This window comes from Thermobia domestica, chromosome 2 (genome assembly GCF_964235325.1).
Source record: "Thermobia domestica chromosome 2, izTheDome1.hap1.1, whole genome shotgun sequence".
NCBI classification, from domain to species: Eukaryota; Metazoa; Arthropoda; class Insecta; order Zygentoma; family Lepismatidae; genus Thermobia; species Thermobia domestica.
In genome coordinates, this window is record NC_137455.1 from 293,525,294 (window position 1) to 293,546,711 (window position 21,418).

At 31.8% G+C, this 21,418-nt stretch overlaps 1 protein-coding gene across 3 annotated transcripts in view; it reads right to left on the reverse strand.

Moving 5' to 3' along the window:
* Positions 1-21,418, reverse strand: part of LOC145678584 (acetylcholine receptor subunit alpha-like) — a 730,942-nt gene that overhangs the window by 40,040 nt on the left and 669,484 nt on the right. Inside the window, exons 11-12 of one of the 3 annotated variants that reach the window (XM_081748901.1) lie at positions 11,604-11,805; positions 8,787-8,816 (exon numbers count right to left, since the gene is read on the reverse strand). In XM_081748901.1, the coding sequence (XP_081605027.1) occupies positions 8,787-8,816; positions 11,604-11,805 (232 nt within the window). Of the gene's footprint in view, positions 1-8,706; positions 8,817-11,603; positions 11,806-21,418 lie in introns of all 3 variants that reach the window. The other 2 variants (XM_081748903.1, XM_081748902.1) reach the window with 2 other exon arrangements.

The following is a 21,418-nucleotide window of genomic DNA, read 5'->3' on the forward strand; positions in this document are numbered from 1 at the left end:
GTTTAACCCTATAGTGCATGAATGTTTCAAATTATAATTTTATTTTCATGTTACCGTTTAGTGTTTACGAGCTACCGAAATTCAAGTACATGAGATATAATTTGAAAAATTACAATTAGGCCCACAGCAGAGCATAGTAAATGCATGATATAGCCGTTTAGAGATGTACTATTGTGGCTCTAGCAAGATACACAAAACGTAGCCAAATGGCAAAACTATGCACTGGAGGGTTAAACAAGTATTGAAAAGCAAGGGTTAATATTTTCCAATCATGATACTTAAGGACAGTGAATATTAAGTTATTATCAGAAAACATAAGAATTCTTAAGAACTTATGAGATTTATATCAGAAAGTAGGTAAAACCATTTGCAGTATTTAACTAGGAATATCTATATTAATAACGTGATATCAGATCTTATTTTACAGTGTTGTAACACTGTAAAACCCATAAGTTAATAAAATAACCGGAGTTAATCAACATGATTTTACATTTAAAGTTGAATATTGCACCAGATACATTAGCGATGCAATTAGAATACTAGTGTGACGCTAAAGTTCACTATACAGCCACTGATATTTGCAAAACATTTCATGAGATAAAGAAAAAAAGACTACGGGATACGTTGAAAAAGTTTGGATATACCAAAATAATTGTATGATAAACGATAGCGCTTCTTCCTTGAAAAGGAAGTAGGATCACAATAGGGAATTCGGAATTTGACACTTCCATATTTTTCATGATGAGATGTAGATTGGATACAGTCAAAGTTTCATTTTTGTTTTATAAAACTTAATTTGGAATTCTAAAAATAATGATAGAGAACGCACACTATATGTTATTAAGTTGCACTGTTGTTGCTTTTGTCAACTTGTTGAAACACCAAAGTCACTACAAGTAAACGTTCATATCAAATAGACAACATAAAAATAATTTGACCTGAAAATTAATGTATATAAGGCTTAATACATGGCGAAATGTCCAATAATTAGAATAATAATAACAATAATAATATAGTAGAAGGAAACGGATGTAATTGCAATGAGTGAGAGTGAAAGTAGAGAAAATTAAACGTAGTTTAATTGTTCGAAATTAATTAATCAATGCAGAACATGTTGCCTAAGTATTAAGACAGACTAATGTTTTCCGAAAACATGTTATTGAGGGAAAATGTCTGAAGAAAGAAAAAGAAAATATAATAAAACTTGTGTACTGTGATAGTTACATAAGAGTGCATCAACGAGCATATGGTTTTACTTACTAGACATGTAAAAAAATGCAGAGAATACTATTCACATGCGAATGTGAGTAGGCGTGAGGTACATATAACTTAGAAAATATACTATTAACTACTGCAGAAGGTGAAAGACTGATATCAAGTAGGGTTTAAAAAGATAGTAACTAGGATCCCGATTTGTTTCGATTAGTACAATAGTCAGGTTTATTTAACAATTTTTGCTCTTTTGATTTTCTTAACCCATTAAGCACGTCTGTTGCATACTATATCCAGTTATTTCTTTTCTACATTTTATACTAGAATGACGGACCTCCTCGTTCCTTTCAAAGTTTCACGATGAATTCTTAACATTTATATTACTATGTGAGTTATATCATGAACATGTTTAATTCATTAGCGCTTTTTCTTTCTCCATTTCAGTTTACGTGACATGTTTATGCTCTACAAATAAATGGATATTATACTCTAACCGGGGTGCAAAAATGAAGCAATTTAGATTATCTTACTTAGATATCTTAAATATTTTGGTATATTTGCAGAGCCGTAACTTGTGGGAGAGCAGGAGGGGCAACTGCCCTCCCAGGGAAGCTACCCGCCGTTCGAAGGGGCCCACTATTAAGACAAAATTTTCTTATTCCATATACGATATGAACATGGAATTATAAATGAAGCATTAAAGAAGTTCACTACATTACAGAAACGAAACAGCACACAATAAATAAATAAATAAATCAAAGATGAGTCTTGTGCCCATTTCAGTAGAATATGTCTAGTATTAGGGATCCTAGGAATAATAATTATTCTTATGGCTTTGAGATTTGTCAATATTGTCCCTAAAATTAATTTGTCATGTATGGAATAGTCCCAGGGATGTAACTTAGGGCCCTGCAGACCTTGCCGTGCGTGAGGGCCTACAGGTTCCGGGGGCCCATAAAGAGTAAGAGAAGATGGAAAGAAGGGGCCCAAGAATTAGAAAAAGAACTTTTCTATTGGCCCAAACACGCGTATTGATGCTTGTCCCCCCCTCAGAAAGATCTAAGTTACGGCGCTATATATTCGCAAAGTAGGGTTATAGGTTTAGTATATCAATACCACATTATAGGATAAAGTATTGCTTAGTTGCAACTTTCGCTTAATTAGTAATTAATAAAATAAAATCTTAACATATTTATAGGATGTAAAAAATTTCGCTAGTTGTTTTTATACTTGAAATCCTCAAATTGTGCAGATAGATTTCCCATTTCGATACAAGATAAAATTGTACACTACATTTCGCTCAAACATTTTTTATTCCAGTTTTAACAAATAATAATAATAATAATAATAATAATAATAATAATAATAATAATAATAATAATAATAATAATAATAAAGGTCATTAGGTATAATTGAACCTATAAATACAAGTTCACTGAATATGTTTCAGGCTAATTTTGTGATTTATTTTATACATTTATAAAAATACATTTTTATCACTTAACTCATGTCTGAAATTATCATATCTCGTATACTTTTAATACAGACTATGAGATCTCTATTGTGAGCTCGAGTCTAACGTCCCACTATTATGCTATAAAGTTAACGGAAATGTAAAGTTTGATGATAATAATCAAAATGATGAAATGAAGAAATTGGCCGAAAACAAGAAAACCTCGAGAAAACCCACACACACCCGGTGTTTGTCCACCACAAAATTTACATAGTGAGACTTGGGGTTGAGGAAGGGATCCCACGCTCTAAAGGTGAGCGCACTACTACTGAGCCACGCGAACCCAGCATCTCTGTCTCATGTAGCTTTAATTAAAAATTTAAAAAGAAATATTTTTAAAAATATTTGTGATTGTATTCTATACCACCCGAATCTGAAGATAGCCCGAAAGTTTGTTAAGACTTCATGGAGCTATAAAATTGATTATAAAATGAAAATGAGAGGAATTATGTTTTTGAAATTGAAAGCGACATTAATGTAAAATACCATATTTTCCTTCAGTTCGCCTCAAGTTACATTATTGATTAAAATTTCTTCATTCAATTTAACTGTACATGGTGATTTGTGGCATTGTTGTATGTAGTTCTTTATTATTAAATTTAATACAATTATAATTTCGTAGTTAAGAACTCCTTGGATAAAATTTTAAATACTTCTTTCATAATATGAAAACATATTACCACTTTTTGTAGAATACGTTTAAAACGTTCTATACATATAGAGCAAAATATACAGGCCTATAATTGCTAGCTATTCTGCAATATTATTATTTATGATATCAGTTCACAAAGAAATAATCAAGAGCTTATTAGATAACTATAGTGAGGTCGTAAGTTAGGTAATAAGACCTCAATAAGCTAGCCTGACGAAGTACTCCATAACATTCACATGCAACTGCTTGTCGAATATATGTATTAGGGTGGATTGAAATTGAAGACAGCCTTATGTGTACAGTTTGTGTATAGTAAACTGCAAAATTTGGGTCTAATCGAACATTTTGAGATGCCATTGCCGCCATCTTTCGGTAGCTATACGAAACAATACATTTTGCAGCTTTGCAAGGGAATTCCGTATTTTCGTTAAACGAAGAGTTGTTACTGTAAGCAATGCACTAAAGTTCTCCTTTTGTGATTCTATTCATTTACTTAAATACTATCTTCAAAATAAAACGAAAATATTACCATTTTAATCCCGGATCTCCGTTGTGATTTCTTAAAGCAAAATTCCTTCTAATCAGCGGCTTATTTTACTAGTTATACACAAAATCTAGGTTTTGATAGTTTCGGAAAGTTTTTTTTTCTACAAAAATTACAACATTTAGAAAAAGTATAAACAACATTAATCCTCAAGTATGTACTTTCCCATTCTTTTGGTAGTTTTAGACCATTTCATGTTGACATTTGAGAACGTTTTCTATACGTTTGCCGTTTGTGTTGGTTGATTGGTAGGTTCATTTAGAGTTTAGCGTCCCATTCAGGACTGAGGTCGTATAAGACGTGAATCCACAGCTTAAGGTGGGGTCAGAACTACATGAGCTCCCATTGGGAATCGAAATCGGATTTCCCGCGTAAAAGACGCGTACGTTAACTATATAGTGACGAGGTATTTCTACTTAATCTCGATAAGAAATCTGTTTTTACATTGATGTGAAGAAACAACTCTGCACTTGTTTTCAATCATTTTATCAGATTGTGTACTTGAGTGCAACCATACACAACTCAAAAGGATGTGAGTAAAATTTATTGTATGGATTTTAAGAGAGTCGTGGATTTCTTAGTGTTTATGCGGAGTTTTTTCTAAAGGCTTTTTGGAAGAAATGTCTTTGGAAAACGTAAAAAATGTTCTGTTTCGCACGGACATCAGAAATAGCACCAGTGGCGCCTTAAGATCTCAAATTTGACATAAAATTTGTATATATGCTACGATATTCATGTATACAAACATTTCTTTGCACCGGACTGTTTTTAACTTTGAAAAAAGTTTGAAAGCCCATTTTAGATTCATCTTAATATATATGAGAGTTTACCAGAATTAGTTTTAGATTCACCTTGAGAATGTTCAATTGCCCTATAATAAATCATACTTTTGTGTCATATTTATTCTCTGTCACCATATATTCATAATTATTGACCTATATGCTATGTAAATAAGTGTAAAATGTTAAATTAGAGGAAGTGCAAAAAAAATTAGTAGAAGAAAGGTGGAAAAACATATACAATATCCCATATATACAATAGTAAATACTTGAATACTTGATAAAGTAGAAGGGAGTCAAATTACTTTAAAAATAAATCAGTTAGCAGCATCAAGAAATACGAGCAAATTATTATATCAAACAATGTTGTTGAAATTGTTCAAATGTGAGACAGCAAAGAACATTAAATCAATTCCATTAAATTAGATAATTGTCAATAAATTCCAAAAAGATTTGACGAATAGTTATAGTAACAGTTTCTAATTCATGATATAGTACATGGTCATACAAGGCTAAATCAAAAATACAAAAAAAAGCTGTTAATCAAAAATAATGGAGGTTTGACTTGAATTTCATAACTGGTATTTTAAGTAAGCGTTTTTCATTTGTCTTATGAAAATAATAATGCTTTTGTTTTTAACCCTAGTAATATCACTCCAACAGAAACAATATCATACAGTATATGTATATATAAAAATAAGAATACGTCGTATCACGAAAATAATTGCTGCAAAGTAACATCAATTACATTATTTAGTGTATATAACATATAAATCGACATCAAGAAGAGATGAATGGCATGCTGGAGATAATAAATATAGTATACACAAAAGCATATCCAAGCACACAACAAGATAGGAGGTACAATTGTATGTACACAGTGCAAGCATGAACACCAAACTACTGTATTTCAGTTACTTTCACTAGAACGCCATGTACTTGATTTTACAAATGTGAGATTTATTTTAATTTTAGAATTGATTTATTTATCTAAATCTACAAACATTTAATACGTGATTTAGTTTTATTTACACACAAAGAAAAAAGTGTAATTGGCTGATTTATTAAAATTAAATTGTAATAGCAATAAATCATATAATTAAAGTTCATTCATGAATAAATTTTGATATTGAAAACAATAAAGCATGGGCATTCTAAGAAGACTTGCAAAACACATTGTACCTGAATAAGGCTATAAAATAAATACCTATCGAAAATGGAAATATACGTGTTAGTTGTGTTAAACTAAAATAATTGCGAATAAATTTTAAACTTAGTATTACATATGACTGGTAATTCTGTTTTTGAAAACCAGTTCATAAAATCAACGTAATGAGTTATAATAAAACTTCACAGGTTCATAAAAGTTAGTCGTTTTTTTATTGCAAATTGAAATATCTCTCTTCCCAATGTATCATTGTTCTATCTTTTCGTAGGCTAGGTAGTGTAATGAAAAATTTGCTAGAGAAGAAAGAATCAAGTATAATTTAGAACAGTACATTTTTCTAAAATATTCAAGGTTTATATTGAATTTATTATATAATTTTAAAATTATTTCTAGATATTATGAAAAGGCAGTTAAAACGACGTGGTTTAATTACAGAAATAAGTAAAAATGTAAAATATAGTTAAAACAAAATAATAATTTATTTTAATGCATAAGAGCATTTTCTTTATCGGATAATTTATGAACATTTTATTACATTGTTACTGGCGGGTATAATATTATAGTAAAGTTCATTATGTGGGCTGATAGTTTGCGAATTTTTTAACCAGTATGTTTCTTAAGACTATTCATAAAGACTTCAATAAATGTAGTAAATGAGATTGTATTATAATTTTCTACTTAATAAAATCCAATTCTAAAATTTCAGTAGTAAAATCAATTTTGTCTCTAGCAGTTATAGTTTTCTGTGTTACACATTTGAAATTTTTAAATATTATGTGACAGCAAGATACCTTTAAGCCCCGTTCGTATTAGTTTAATTGAATACGGGTCGTGAGTAACATAGGCTGCTAATGCAGGAGGCAAACCGAAATGAAGAAATTGTTTGAGAATAGTAATGAACAAGTCATTACTCGATTTCTCAATACAAAGTTAATGAAAGAATTTACTTTAATATAACAGTTTCTTTGTTTATAAATTCACTATTTATGAATTAAATAGTTGTAATGCAAGTTCGTATTTTAACAACCATTATCATAATAATAGCAACATTGATAAACCCTTCACACGGAAGATTAAGTTGTGAAAATTTTATTTAGAAATTTTAATTTATTTTTTCTTTTATTTGTTCCGAGTTATTTAGAAACGGTGGAGAGACCAACGATTATAAAACTACATTTGATAAAAAAGCAACATCTATGAAAAAACTTAAAAACTCAACACACAATTATTGCCAGGCAATTATTTTGAATAAGTGGTATTTTGAAACTAACATGCAAAACTGCCTGAAGTATATTACTACGATTTATTTCTGATCAACGATGAAAAATGTATGTCTCTCTTTGGAAAGAAAACTAAACACAAAAATTACATTCTTGTTTAATATTGTCCTTTAACACTAAACATATATATAAATATTTGTTTTACATATCCACATTCTTCTTGTAACACTTAAACATTACCAAACTAAACCAAACACATGTAACACATACATAGGAGTAAGGGTCTGCCTAGCTCGTTGTTTATTAGAATTAAATTTAATTAGATCAATTTCAATTTTATTTAATCTTGTGCATTACATATATATACATTATAATGCATAATTAATTTTATTTATTTAATGTGCGATTAACAAGGTAGTGTTGGGTTCTACAAAGTGACAAAAGCTCTCATTTCTATACACACAATTACTTGGTCTACTGACAAAACTTTCATATCAAGATTTTTTTTCGCAAGATTAATTGAAAAATAAAAATGTTTGGATTGTAGTTGTACTATATTGAACAATCGCCAGCAAAGTTAATATTGATATACGTAATTTTTATTATTTTGATAATTTTGAAATCAACAAAATGATTTAATTAAATATGTAAATCAAAGAAGACATGCTTATTTTAAATCACAATAAGTATTACTTAAATTGGTTAATCCATTCCAAAGTTTTTGAAAGACGAACTGATAAAGTAAAAATTATTGCCTCTTGTTGGCAGTTTTGAATATAGTTTAAATTATGTTTTAATTGTTTCTTTAAAATGCTTACTAAATATGTTTTTAAGTTTCAATGTACAATTTAGTTAATTTCAGCTTTTATCATATAACCAATACTCAAGCTTCTTTATTTATACCCAGATGATAGTGTTTGGAAACGAAATCAATACTACGACTCTACGCGAACTACGCTTGCTACGACGCGAACTAAGCTTGCATTTAATCAAGTGGAAATTCCTTATACCTTAGTGTAAAACTTTAAAATATTACGTTTTTATTAATTCGATGAGTAACCATGTAAACCTAAAACAATTTTGTGTAATTAGCAAATTTAGCTAGATTATCTCGAAAATTATAACATTATATATATTTCCATGTTACATTTTCTTTTAAATTCATTGTTATGTCAATAAAATTTGTAGCCAATTAATATTTAAATTTGTTAATGAAAATTATATTAAATATACATAAAAATATAAATTTTGATATTTGCGAAGGTACGTATATTTTAGTCCTGAAAGTAAAAATAAATGTTGTGGTAATTAATGAATGGGGAAGATAAAACGTTTCTTAGATAATTGCACAGCATGTGATGTAGACGTGGAGATTGTTGGTACATGTCCAGTAACAGGGTGTTATTTTTTATATTTTATACAACCTAATATGATTTTAGTTATTAATATTTTTTGGATCAATCATAATTATATTTCCTCTTGATTTAACACAGCGAGCTAATATTTACTATCATTTGATGAACGTTTACTGAGCGTTCTAGAAAAAAGTAACAAATAACAATACTTTGTGTGTTTAACTTTCGCTCAAGCAGCAGGAGCACCATGTACATACACATACCTCCACGTCTGCCTCACTTGTGTGAACAGATAAATGAATTCTGTGATAGTGAAGATCCAAAGAAAAAGACGGTCCAGCACCATTGCTACGTATTTCCAGTCCTCCTTCACCTGGAAATATACATATACAGTATACACACAAACATAATCTTATTTAGGATCTCAGAGTTCCGGAATATTCTTTTATATCTGTTAACAATAAATTTGACTTCAACATATTCTTTGCCTTCTGGAGATCAATTCGATAACTATTAATTGATATTACATTCTACGACATGTTTCCTTATGATTGTATAACCTGCTTTACCATCAGTACCAATAATTCTAGATGATTTAAATTTATAATTCATAATATAAGTTTCCTTTAAGATGGATATTCTTAATTCGTCGTTATAAAATCCTATCCTAAATTATTACCTATTACGATATGAGAAATCATCACACCCAACAAAGTAAACGCTTCCTGATAATATTGTTAAGAATCAATCACTCTCTTCTTTCACATCCTAATAGGATTTACTAAGCAAACGAGATACTCGTATTATTTGCAATAATGTATCCTCATACCAAGTTTTGTACTTGTACATTTTGCGAGTGGTTATTACTATTATTAAGAGAATGATATTATATCCTATGGGAAACCAAACGCCCTCTATATACCAATTTCATGACGATGTACAGAAATTTAAAAAAAAAATGAAACGATAGCGAGATGTCTTTCCTGTTCCAGAATTCATTATTTAAAAAATAGTAATTTGAATTGCTGCAGTTGATATGCAATCATTAGAAGTGACACCAATTTCAAAACATCCTTTGCACAATAATGCACATTACAAAGACATTATTGTCCATACAGTAGATTCAAAGAATATTACAAGGCAAAGTATTGTATATTACTCATATCGACACTACTTTAATATTATAGAAGTTGAAGTAACACAACGAATAATAGTACTTACATTATGCAAGAAACGTGATCGATAACTTAGCTACTTGGAAATTTTTGTTACAAAATTTCTAATATTACCATGGATTAATATTAGAAATTTTCTAACAATAATTTTAAATTTAATTCTATACATTATTCCTAACAATGACTGAATTGTTTTTTCTTCATATATTTGTTGTGCTCTTCCTTCAAATATTTGGATCATCTTCTGCATAGTTGAATAGTGACTTTGGATCTATATAATGGTTTTAAACTTACCCACAATACCTTATTTTTGACACCATTGTTTCATATATTAGAATGTATATTAAATACATATAGGTGTCCTTAACCCTTTATTCTATTTTGCTATGCATTCTATACAGATAGAAAGTGAAACAATACATCTATATTATCTACATTATGTTATAGATTTGTCTCTAAGAATTGCTCACTCCTTAACCAGAAATAATTTTGTCTTATGTGTTAAATGTCTTGCATTGTTTAAAATTCTGATGCATAACATGTATCTGAGAAGCCGGAGGTATCAAACAATGTCATGTAGTATCCACTTTGTCTCACTAGATTGTGTGATATTTTCTAATATTCATTTACAAATAACGTAACAAACTGTTGTGAAGCTAATACTATCTCTTTCCGTTAGGGTTTTCATAGAATACGCCATTATTACTTAACATGAGAAAGAGAAGCCATTTAAAGTTTAATATAATTAAGTATATGAAAATATGCGTAAAATGGAGACGCGGGGCAAAATCTGGGTATACATGAAAAAGCGAAGCACTGATGTCAATTTTCAGAAGAATAATATAACAGCAATGTCATTTTGCGAAATAAATCCTTCAGATGTATATACTTCCCAGCGTGTTTAGAGAAAAATAAGTAGATCTTATATCTCAATATCTGCTCAGCAAATATACAAAGTAAAATTGTGTCCACAGACTGACAGGAATCTATGTATGGTGAACACACAGCATTTATTTTCGATGATTCGACTTGAGCGTTTAGATCTATAGCTTAACGTGAGATCTAAACCACGTGTGTTTCCAGCGGAAATCGAACCCTCGTCTAACGCTCCAAAGACGCATAATGTAACCGTATAGCCACGAGAGATCTCCAAGGTATATTTATGTGTACAGTATGAAGGTAAGTGTAACTTCTGGTGTGTCGGTAAGTCTTCGTACTTTGATAGTAGTATGAAATCAAAAGATACAAAATTTAACTATAACTTGTTAATTTTTTGAATTGTGTAGCGACTCGGATGCGTATCATCATCTTCTGCGTCACCACTCGCAAAAAATGTATACGTATTACATGTAATAAAGTTTTATAGTAAACACAGTCATAGAATGAAGAGACAATTTACTCGTCTACTAGACTTGTCATAATTATCTTTCTGTATTAAGTATTAAGTTTCTGCCAAGAAACTTAAAAAAATGCCTTGTAAGGCAAGGTGTAATGGTCATGACACATTTAAAATTGACTTACATTTAACTTGTCACGCTTGTTTTGCTTCAAGGGAAAATGGTTTGCTTCAAGTTGAACGAAAAGCTTGGTGGAAGATAAGTCCCGTGTAACTTTGTAACTGTAATAGAGCTTGCGGCAGGTTTGCAATTTCCATGCAAGCGAGATGCAAGCTTGTCAGAATTGCAAGGGAAATTTCATCGAACTTGGTGTGAGCTTTCTTTGCTAATAGGCATAGAAGTTGAAAATATGCAATGACTTGTGTGATTAAAAATAAAGTACTTGTACTTTTTATTATAGATCGGATCTCAGAGACTCATGATATGCATCAGAGATTGTTAACATTTTGGTAAATATTATTCTAAAAGAGTTCTATGTATCATGTACTTCTGAATTGTTAAATTCAAAGAGAATTAAGTTTTACAAGAGAGGAAAAATCATGTATTCATCTTAATAATTTACATGTAAAATAGAAATTAGTATCTTACCCGTGTAGAGTCTTCTTCTCGTTTTGTATGGTCTGCGATGAACCTAACGCCGTCGATGGCCTTATGCAGTTCAGGGCAGTGATGCCAATGATGAAGTCTGCTACATATAGGACTTCTCTCCTCTTCCACCAAAAATCCTTCATCTTGTAAAGGAGGAACAGGAGTGCCGTGAATTTTACATTCACCCAAAGGGTCGAAATCCCTGAAAAAGTATATGGAGCAATATCTGAATGTTAAGGATTATTACCAAGGGCTAACCTTCTCAATAATATTTTGAATTACAATAAACTATTATTGAATTGTATTTTGAATTACAATTAATTGTCTTAATACAAAATACTAACATGGAAACAGGTAATGGTTTTGTCATAAAATTTTGAGTTTATGTTTCTACAAATATCTACTTTACACTTTGATATTGATAAGAATAAAATAAATGAACGAAAAGAACATAGGATGGTCCCCTTAAGAAACAAAGCAATAAGTCCTCATTTGCACGAAGCTCAACAATGATGTCCAAAAATTTGTTTAATAAGAAAATAATAAATACACTATTGAAGATAGTGAAGAAAATTACACAAAACGTGCATTTATGAATGAACGGACTTGAATTTACAATAAGAATTAAGAATATAAGTAAAAAAAAATTGCATAGATGCTTATGCAACATGTAACTCTTAAATGTTCTGAGTATTCCATATTAGCACTTCGCAAAACGTACATTTATAAATGAATAAGATATGGATAGCCATAATCAAAGTCAACCTTACCCGTGTTAAGAGATTTTGTTTATTAACAAACTCGGCTGAGAAAATTGCTCTAGCTATTTATTGCAGGAAAAACATAATTCAAAAATAATGCTTTTGTGCAAGAGTTGTTGTGTGGAGCAAAGGACAGAAGAACAAACTTACTAATATTGCAATGTTATAAGACCCACTTGCGTGCTCCTAATAACATTACAATTTAAAGCCCAATAGCGTGATCCTAAAGTAGCTTATAAAATGTTTCACTTGACTCGTAGATTAAGTAACACATATCCAGAATTTAATATGTAACATTAGAAACATAGGCATTTGATGTTGGTTATCTATTAACTATTGGAAATATCAACAGAAATTGTGTTCTAGCAAAGTATGTGAAGTTACAAAAACTTTAATTCGTATCTTAAAGGCATAGAAATGGTTTCTAGGTATAAATAAAAGAAGGATACATAGAATTTAATATTGAGTTCATTTAAAGACGAATTGAAAATAAATTTGACTTCCTAGTTACTTGCGTAAGTAATACAGTGTCAGAAGAATATTGCGCCTTTGGAGATAAACATTAGTAAGACATTTATTGTTATTTGAAAATAATATTTTGAAACCCCATATGCATCATTTTGTTCGATGACCTTGTGTCTATTTTCCGTCGCTATACACTATAATCCCGTCTCTATACAGAGTAGAAGTTCCGTTGTTTATGGTCAAACAACTGTGACAGGTGATTTTTACAGACCTCTTCTGAAACTAACTGAACACCATTCAGGGAGCTCTGGAGAACTCAAAACAAATTATTGTCTGGCGATGGCAGATCCTGGCTATACGGTGGACGCATTAAAACCTCTCAGCCAAATTCTCTCAATTTCTGACATGTCGTTCAAAATGTATGAGGTCTCGCGTTGTAAGCGTGGTATACAACACCCTTTCTGTTTACTAGTTGCATTAATTTTAATTGCCTTGTACACTCGCACCAATTATCGACAAGACAGGTCCGATTCTCGTTCTCCTTCGTGGTAGCAGCTGATGATACACAAAGCCCTTTCAATCCCACCAAACTCACAGCATAACCTTCCTGAGCGTCAGTGTAGGCTTTACCACAGACTGTGGAGCTTCTTACTTTGACCACGATCTTTCTCGCACAGTATTGTCACAGATTATCAACTTCTCATAACTCGTGATGAAATGCTCGCGTTCGCTACGTTTCAGTAGAGATTCACAGCTAGAAACTAGATGGAGAGATATATTTTTGAGTCAGATCATGTAGCATCGGAACCTCGATCTTCTTTTTGTAGCCAGAGTTCTCCAAATGGTTTAATATTTGTTTGGTGATCGATGTTTAGGAAAAAAATGAAATGAAATCTTTGAGTTTTACGTCCCACGGTTATGCCGGTTAGGCTAAAGGAGACGGTGATGATGAGTGATGAATGAAATGGTGGAATGAAGAAAGTGGGAGGAAACGGGAGAACCCCGAGAAAACCCACGCACACGGTGTTTGTCCACCACAAAGTTCACTTGGCGTGGGCTGGGATCGAACCCGGGACCCCAAGCACCAGAGGTGAACGCTCTACCACTGAGCCACCGCGGCCCCCGATCGATGTTTAGGTTCTTAGCGATATCATGACTGCTTACACAACGGTTTTGTTTGTCTTTTGCAAAAAAAAAAAAAAAAAAAAAAAATCCATCCAGTTTTGCTGTGATTGGTCTTCCAATGCGAGGAGCATCTTGGACATCAAAATTTTCAGAATGAAAGCATCTAAACCATATTTTTTTCATGTTGATTTCGATAACACATCTTGCTCATTAATAGCACAAATTTATTCACGAACTTATGCATCATTTGCGTCTATATTAACAGGAAATAGTAAAATGTAACGCAGTTTGCGAGAAGTTCACTCATTTTTAATGCGCGTTACTTTAGGTCTGAATATAAGGAATCTAACACTTTCAGCATATCTATTAGCTTCAACTATCATCTGTAAATGCCGTTAGAACTGACCCGCTGCGACACATGCCCTGAGATTAGGGATACTATTTCCATCTAGTGCGCAAACAGTGTTGTCAATTCGGAGGAAAGTCACTAAATCTAAATGATTCCATTTCCAAGATAGCGACAAAGAAAAACTGTTTCCCATTGGCGGCTTTTTGGTGATTTCCAAATGATAATTTTGCGACTTCCTTGCAAATTGAACGGCTTTTGCGCTGCGAATATCTTGCCCTTCTCTACGCAAGTACTTCTGGTTCGAAGCAGTATTGGTATACGTTTTTTTCCTCTTTCTGGTTCTTTTAATCAGTGGATGTGACGAGGAGTTGGGCAAGTAAACAATTTTACCACGATCCCGTTTTGTTTTCTGTTACTCCTTACACTTCAATGGAAAACAACTCTAATCTTCAATATGTTACACTCTGCAAATCTTTCGTTGAGAGGCATAGGTAATACAAGACCATTACTGATATACTATTATCACTTATCTCACTATCATCATCTCCCTTAGCCTCGGAGCATAAACATGGGACGTAAAGGAAAAACGAAAACAGAAAAAAGCCAATGAAGCTCGAATTCAAGCGTTTATTGTGTCCTGCAGACAAAGACACCACTAGAGTATATTGTATGTAGTAGTAGTAGTAGTAGTAGTAGTAGTAGTATCTAGTAGTAGTAGTAGACATTGGCCTTGTTGAAAACATGTTAAGCAGTATAAATTACATCTGAAAGTTTGAAACAGTCCATATGGACAAGTAATATCACAAATAAGTTTTAGCGACTCTTCACCCGAAATTGGAGTCTTTTCACCTGTCGTTTACAGACTTTCTTGTGAGAACGTTTTGGCAAAACTGGCAAAAAGGGTGATACTTTTCTAGTCCACCTGATAGTAAATAGAATTGTTCAATGTCACTAATTTCTAATTGTTTGTAAAGGCTTAGTAACACACTATTAAAAGTACAGTGTAAAAAAAAAAATCATGATTAAATTTACAGCAAAGCGTAGCAATATATTTGCTAAGCCATGATGTAAATAATTTTACCTAGCTAAATTGTAAAACAAAATACGCATTTCATGGTAAAATATTGCATGTAGATGTCTACTAATCAGATTCTCTACTAAATACAGAATACTTGAGTTATATTCATTAATAAATAGTATGTTTAAATAAATATCAATTACGTACATTTCTAGCAACTCTTGTCTGTCAACAAATATATTTTTGTACACTCCACTGAAAAAACGAAATGTTTGCATTATTGTTCTTAATGTTTGTATATCATATAAGTACCATGTAAATATGTTACGTGATGTATGTTTTCAGGTAATACTGGAAACTGTGACTTCCTATGATGCAATGCTTTTGTTGACAAAGTTTTTACGTGTTACAGTGAGTCTACATTTGAAATAAAAAAGTCCATGTAAAAAGATATTAGTGCTATTATTATAAATCAGTTTTATGAAACGTTGTTAAACTACAGCTTTGTCGATAAAAATATAAAAATTTCTTATTTTTATGTAAATTTATAGGAAAATATTAAATTCCATAGGTTATGACAAAAAATGCATATCAACTTTAGAGCTGATGGATAAAATGTAAGTAGGAATTTTGTATTTTCAAATAAATAATTTTCTTTAGTATATGTATCGTGATATGTAGCACATTAACTAACTAACTGTATGGCCTATGCAACCCGGAGGTTCAAAGCAGCATTCACAAAAACTCTCCATTGACTTCTGCCCTTAGTCAACTGGATCCAGTTTCTACTTTGTATTTTTATTTCTGCCTTGATATTGTCCTCCGATCTGCTCCTATGTCTACCTAATGTACATTTTCCAATTGAATTTCCAGTTAAAATTTTGAAAGCGTTCCTACTTTTCTTGCATTCTGACTACATGACCTGCCTAGCTGAGCCTTCCAAACTTGATACTCCCAACAACGTTTGGTAAACAGTGTAAATTATGAAGTCACATTTTATGAAGTTTCTGTCATTCCCCATTCCCATTCCTCTTTGGTTTGAATTTTGTTTCAGAATTTTATTTAGCACATTAGGAGTTTAAAAATACTGAATTTAAATTTAATTACGAAGTTTATAAAATGGCTTTATAAAAATAAACATGAAGTTACATACAACATGCATCATATTATGTAATATCGAGCTCAAAGTGTTCTATTTTGTATAATATTCCCCTTAAACCTTATAGACTACTATATTCTAAAATACGAGAGTAATACAGCGGATAACACAATCGAAAGGAAACTGATTAAAGAAACATCGTAATAAAACAATAATCTTTTCAGCTAAACAGGGAAAATTGCTCAAAATTAAACTTTTCATAAGTTCATGTTTGGAGGAAGGTGAGAGCAAGTAGTTTGTTATTTAGAATTTCAGCTTTCCATGTTGCAGAACGGTATTGACAACGATTAGTAATACAGTGCTATCTCGTATAAGACGTACAAGAAAGTGTTATTGTGTGTGGCTTTAGAACTTTTTTTATTTTCACATCTTATATCTTTTACATTTTCAATTTTATTCTGACACACTAAATACTATATATCAACACTAAAATTTAAGAGAGACTAAAATGAGAGCACGAAGTGGAATATATACGATACTTACATTCCTAAGTATCGTATATTTTCCATTTCTAATATCGTAAGTGTCCTAGTTACGATACTTAAAGTATTAGAACTTTCTACGAAGGCAACAATTTAAAACAATGCATTCATTTTTGTAGTGATGTGTTCTACAAAATAAAAGTACCAGTGTCACAGTATATCCAAGGAGAAAATTGAAGTTTGAATTTTTGCATTTTTTCCTTTCCCCCATTCCTTATTCAAACATTTTAATAAGATGAATGGATATTTCAAAATAGTAAATATTTAAGTCTTTAGATTTGTCGAGTTGAAAGTTATATAACTTCATTTTAGAACTGTATTCCACAGAAGATTAATATTTTGCATTATGAGTATTATGCTAACCCGTTAACAGCACTACGAGTAGTCTGTCAAACAATAATGTTGTAAGATTCATTGCGGTTCAAACAATTCCAATGGATAATGTGTGCTTATTGTCACTTCTCCCAGCAGAAAAATTAGGCATCTTGTAGCCTCATAATTGACCAGGACCACATCCGCATGCATTTTCGCAGATCCTAAACTTTTGAGTATTCGGGCGCTATTTTAAGTTGGTCATATAAAGTGTACAGAAAAATCTGGACGAGTCTTTAATTTGCCCATTTGATGTTGAGAACAGAATCCAACCAACCCCTGCGGGGCTTCTAACCCGTTCCTACTACTACTACTACTACTACTACTACTACTACTATTAGTACTATTTTTACTATGGATCCGTATAGTAAAACTGCACGCTTATTTTAATGAAAAAATGTTATGAGAGTTTTAAAAATATAATCGTTAAATCACTTTTTTGAGTATTATTTTCAATCTTATTTTAATAAAAAAGGTGTTATGAAAATTTAAAAAAAAATAAAATGAATCCTTGGGCGGGGTATGAACCCACGCCAAAAATGATTTCCATTACTAGCATACTCGGCTACGAGGGCCTACAGTATTTGGCATTTACTTTTTGCTAGATGTATGTCATGACACTTGATGTCCTATCTGTATCGGCCAATAAAATCATAGGATACCTGAAACGTTTGGGATCCGCAAATATGCCGTTCGTATGAAAGTCCTTCTACGCGTATAACAAATGAAGTCACATTGCAGCAATTTTCGTCGGTATGACTGTTACTGCTTTCACGATGTATATTGTTAAGGTTAGTGAAGTTTCATTTCTAACTAATTACTTGCATAGGAATACCGGGAGAACGGATTTTTGATTGTCCATATCTTGGGATCAATTGCATGCGTCACCTCTATCAACGAATTCAACCACTAGCTTTTCACCCTGTACTACCATGAGCAAAATAAATGACGCGTCTCTTTATTTTGAAGTTTTTTGAAAATATCTCCGTTTTCTTTATATGTTCGAAATTTCGGAAGGTTTCCCCAGCAGGACAGGTTAATAACAAACCCGTTTTTAATATTTGTGTTAGATATTAGCTTAAAATAAAGAAATTAGAAGCAAAAAACATTAAATCGACAGAAATCTCGAGAATTACCAACTCTGCTAAAGTGGGAAATTTTCAAGAACACGAGGGAATTCTGCATTTCAACACGAAGCAGCGACATCTATGTCATTGAGAGAAATGTGGATTAAATCTACAAACTAAACTTTTAACGAAAATTTCTAGTATGTCTTATTATATGCATTATCTGCAAACTCCAAATATATGAATATATGCTAAGTATTAACATAAAGATAGAGCAAATAGTGGAAATTATCTATGGAAAAGGACGAATTGGTAGGACGATCGTAATGAAATATCGTCTTTACCGGAACAGGCTCAGTTCACGTAAAAAAACAAATAGCTCAGTTAGTTAAAGCAATGAGTCTGTATGCTGAAGGTAGCGGGTTCGATCCCATGGAAGTGCCGTTGTCATTTTTATCTCTACACTACGGTTATTTTATTAATTTTTTTATGTGGGAAAGAATTAAATTGTAACGTATGTGTAAAACTCATGACGATACCAAAAAAAGAAAAAATGCCGTTGTCGCACTTGCATTAGCGTCCCTAATTTTGTTTGCAAACAGTTTCGTAATTATTTCCCCTGTGCTCACTGCTCACCATATGCTCGCTGGCGCATAACGAATGTTTCCCAGTAAATGTTAATTCTAATTTGGAGAATTTTATAAAGTTTCACAATATTTCTCACTAGATACTCTTCTATCTACGTGTTTGGATATTTTGATAACAGATGTCCCTATTAAATGTTTAATTTTCCCTAGATGTTTAATTACGGAAAAGTTTTACAATGTATTTGTATTGAATTGAAATTGTTTTGAATTTACTACATAAGGTAAGTAGACCGAAGGAGGAGAACTCAAGTAATTGATATTCTACGTAAAAGCAACCTATTGTAGAATGATGATGCTTCTTACCTTCAGCACATAATCTTTACGTTAGAGAGTCAGACAGAGAAAAATCCTGGTTTTTCCTCCTCTATGACCTCCATCTTAAACCTCTACATATCATTGTTCGTCTCACAAAATTTCGGTGCTCCAAAAACATTCAAATAATAATAATAATAATAATAATAATAATAATAATAATAATAATAATAATAATAATAATAATAATAATAATAATCCTGAATATGCCATCCTTACATAATGTAAGGATATCTTAGTTTCCTAGTTTAAATCTTAAATATCTTAGTTTAAAATGCTTTCTTTAGTACTTATTTGAGCAACCATGTAGAAGGGGGTACGACTTTTTATTTTGCCCCTCTCATTTCAGTACCCTTCCAACAGAAAGTAATTTTTGATAAGCAGGACAGACAAAATGAATAAGAAATATATTTACAGCATCCTCTCCCCTTTCATGATTGGAATATCACGTAATATTTTTTATTCTACGAAAGATGGCCCTGTGCGGTTAGGGGTAGGTAACTAAAAAAATACCTAATATATAGCGCCCCTTGATTGTAATATTACCGCTTCTTTATTTGTACGAGGGAGCCCCTACACAATCAAGGGTGACAAAAAGAATAGGAAGAGTGTCTATTGATTCCAGTGGTGGATCCAGCACGAACTCCTGGGGGAGGGGAGTTGAAGTGAAACATTCTTTTGATGATGTGAAGCTGTCACAAATTACCACTTAACTAAACTAAACAATAGTGGGGGGAACCGGAACCCAGTCAGTTTAAATTGGTGTAAAAGTTTAATTTTTGGGTTCATATTAAAAGTTGTGGTTTCAAATGAGAATTTCAGTCCAAGTGATCAATCATCAAATCTCGTGGGGCTCTTCAGTGTAGGCTAATACGGCCCCCTTATGAGAAAAGGCAAAATTATTAACATGTTTATAACTTTCGGATTTTTCGTCTATTTTAAAGAAATATTTTGCTTCGTATTAAAGTGTTGGTTTCAAATGACAAATTCAGTCCGAGTGGACAATGATCAAATCTCCGGGGGGGAGGGCTCTTCAGTATAGGGGGCTACGGCTCCCTTATAAGAAAAGGCAAAAATATGAAAATGCTTATAACTTCCGAATTTTCCGTCTATTTTAAAGAAATTATTGGCTTCATATTAAAGCCTTGGCTTCAAATGACAATTTCAGTCCGTGTGGACAATAATCAAATCTCGGAGGGCTCTTCGGTGTAGGAGTTTCGGCTTCTTTATGGGACAAGATTCACGTAGTTGATATTGCAAAATTGTTTTGTATATCTAAGTGGAAACTTGCACCATTTGGTTAATTTTACCTCGTATGTTTTGCAGATTCATATTCCAAGCAATAGTTACTTCGCAGAGCTAAAAGAAGGCACTTACTAGTTTCATTAAAATGAAATGTCTTTTATGAGAAGTTCTCATGGAGCCGACGAACGAATAGGCACCTAAACGTTGGTTAAGTCGAACGGTTGAAACCCGTTGAGCTCGCTACAATTATTATTATTATTATTATTATTATTATTATTATTATTATTATTATTATTATTATTATTAATAATAATAATAATAATAATAATAATAATAATAATACAGCATTCACCTTTGGTGCATGGGGTCCGTGGCTCGATTCCACTTCGCGCCAAGTGAAATTTGAGGTGGACAAATACCGTGTGCATGGGTATGTGTTTTCTTGAGATTTTCCATTTTCCTCCCACTTTCTTCATTTCATTCATCATCATTCTCCCTTAGCGTAGGTGCATAATCGACCAACGTTAAACTAGATATTGCAATTTCAATAATAATAATAATAAAAATTAATTCAACTGAAAGGACTGTAATTTATGTGGACAGCAATTATCATAAATATGCAACCATTATAAAAACAATGCTTTGAGTAGAAAGATAATCCTTTCCAAGTGTTAACAAATGCGCACGAGATAAGACATGTCTCGAGAAAGAGACAAAACGCGCTTTGTGACATCCAAGATAATACGAGGCAAATGTTTTGGACACGAGATAGCTTGTAAAATGTCTCGTCTTGTCTGGAATGTCTCGAAAACA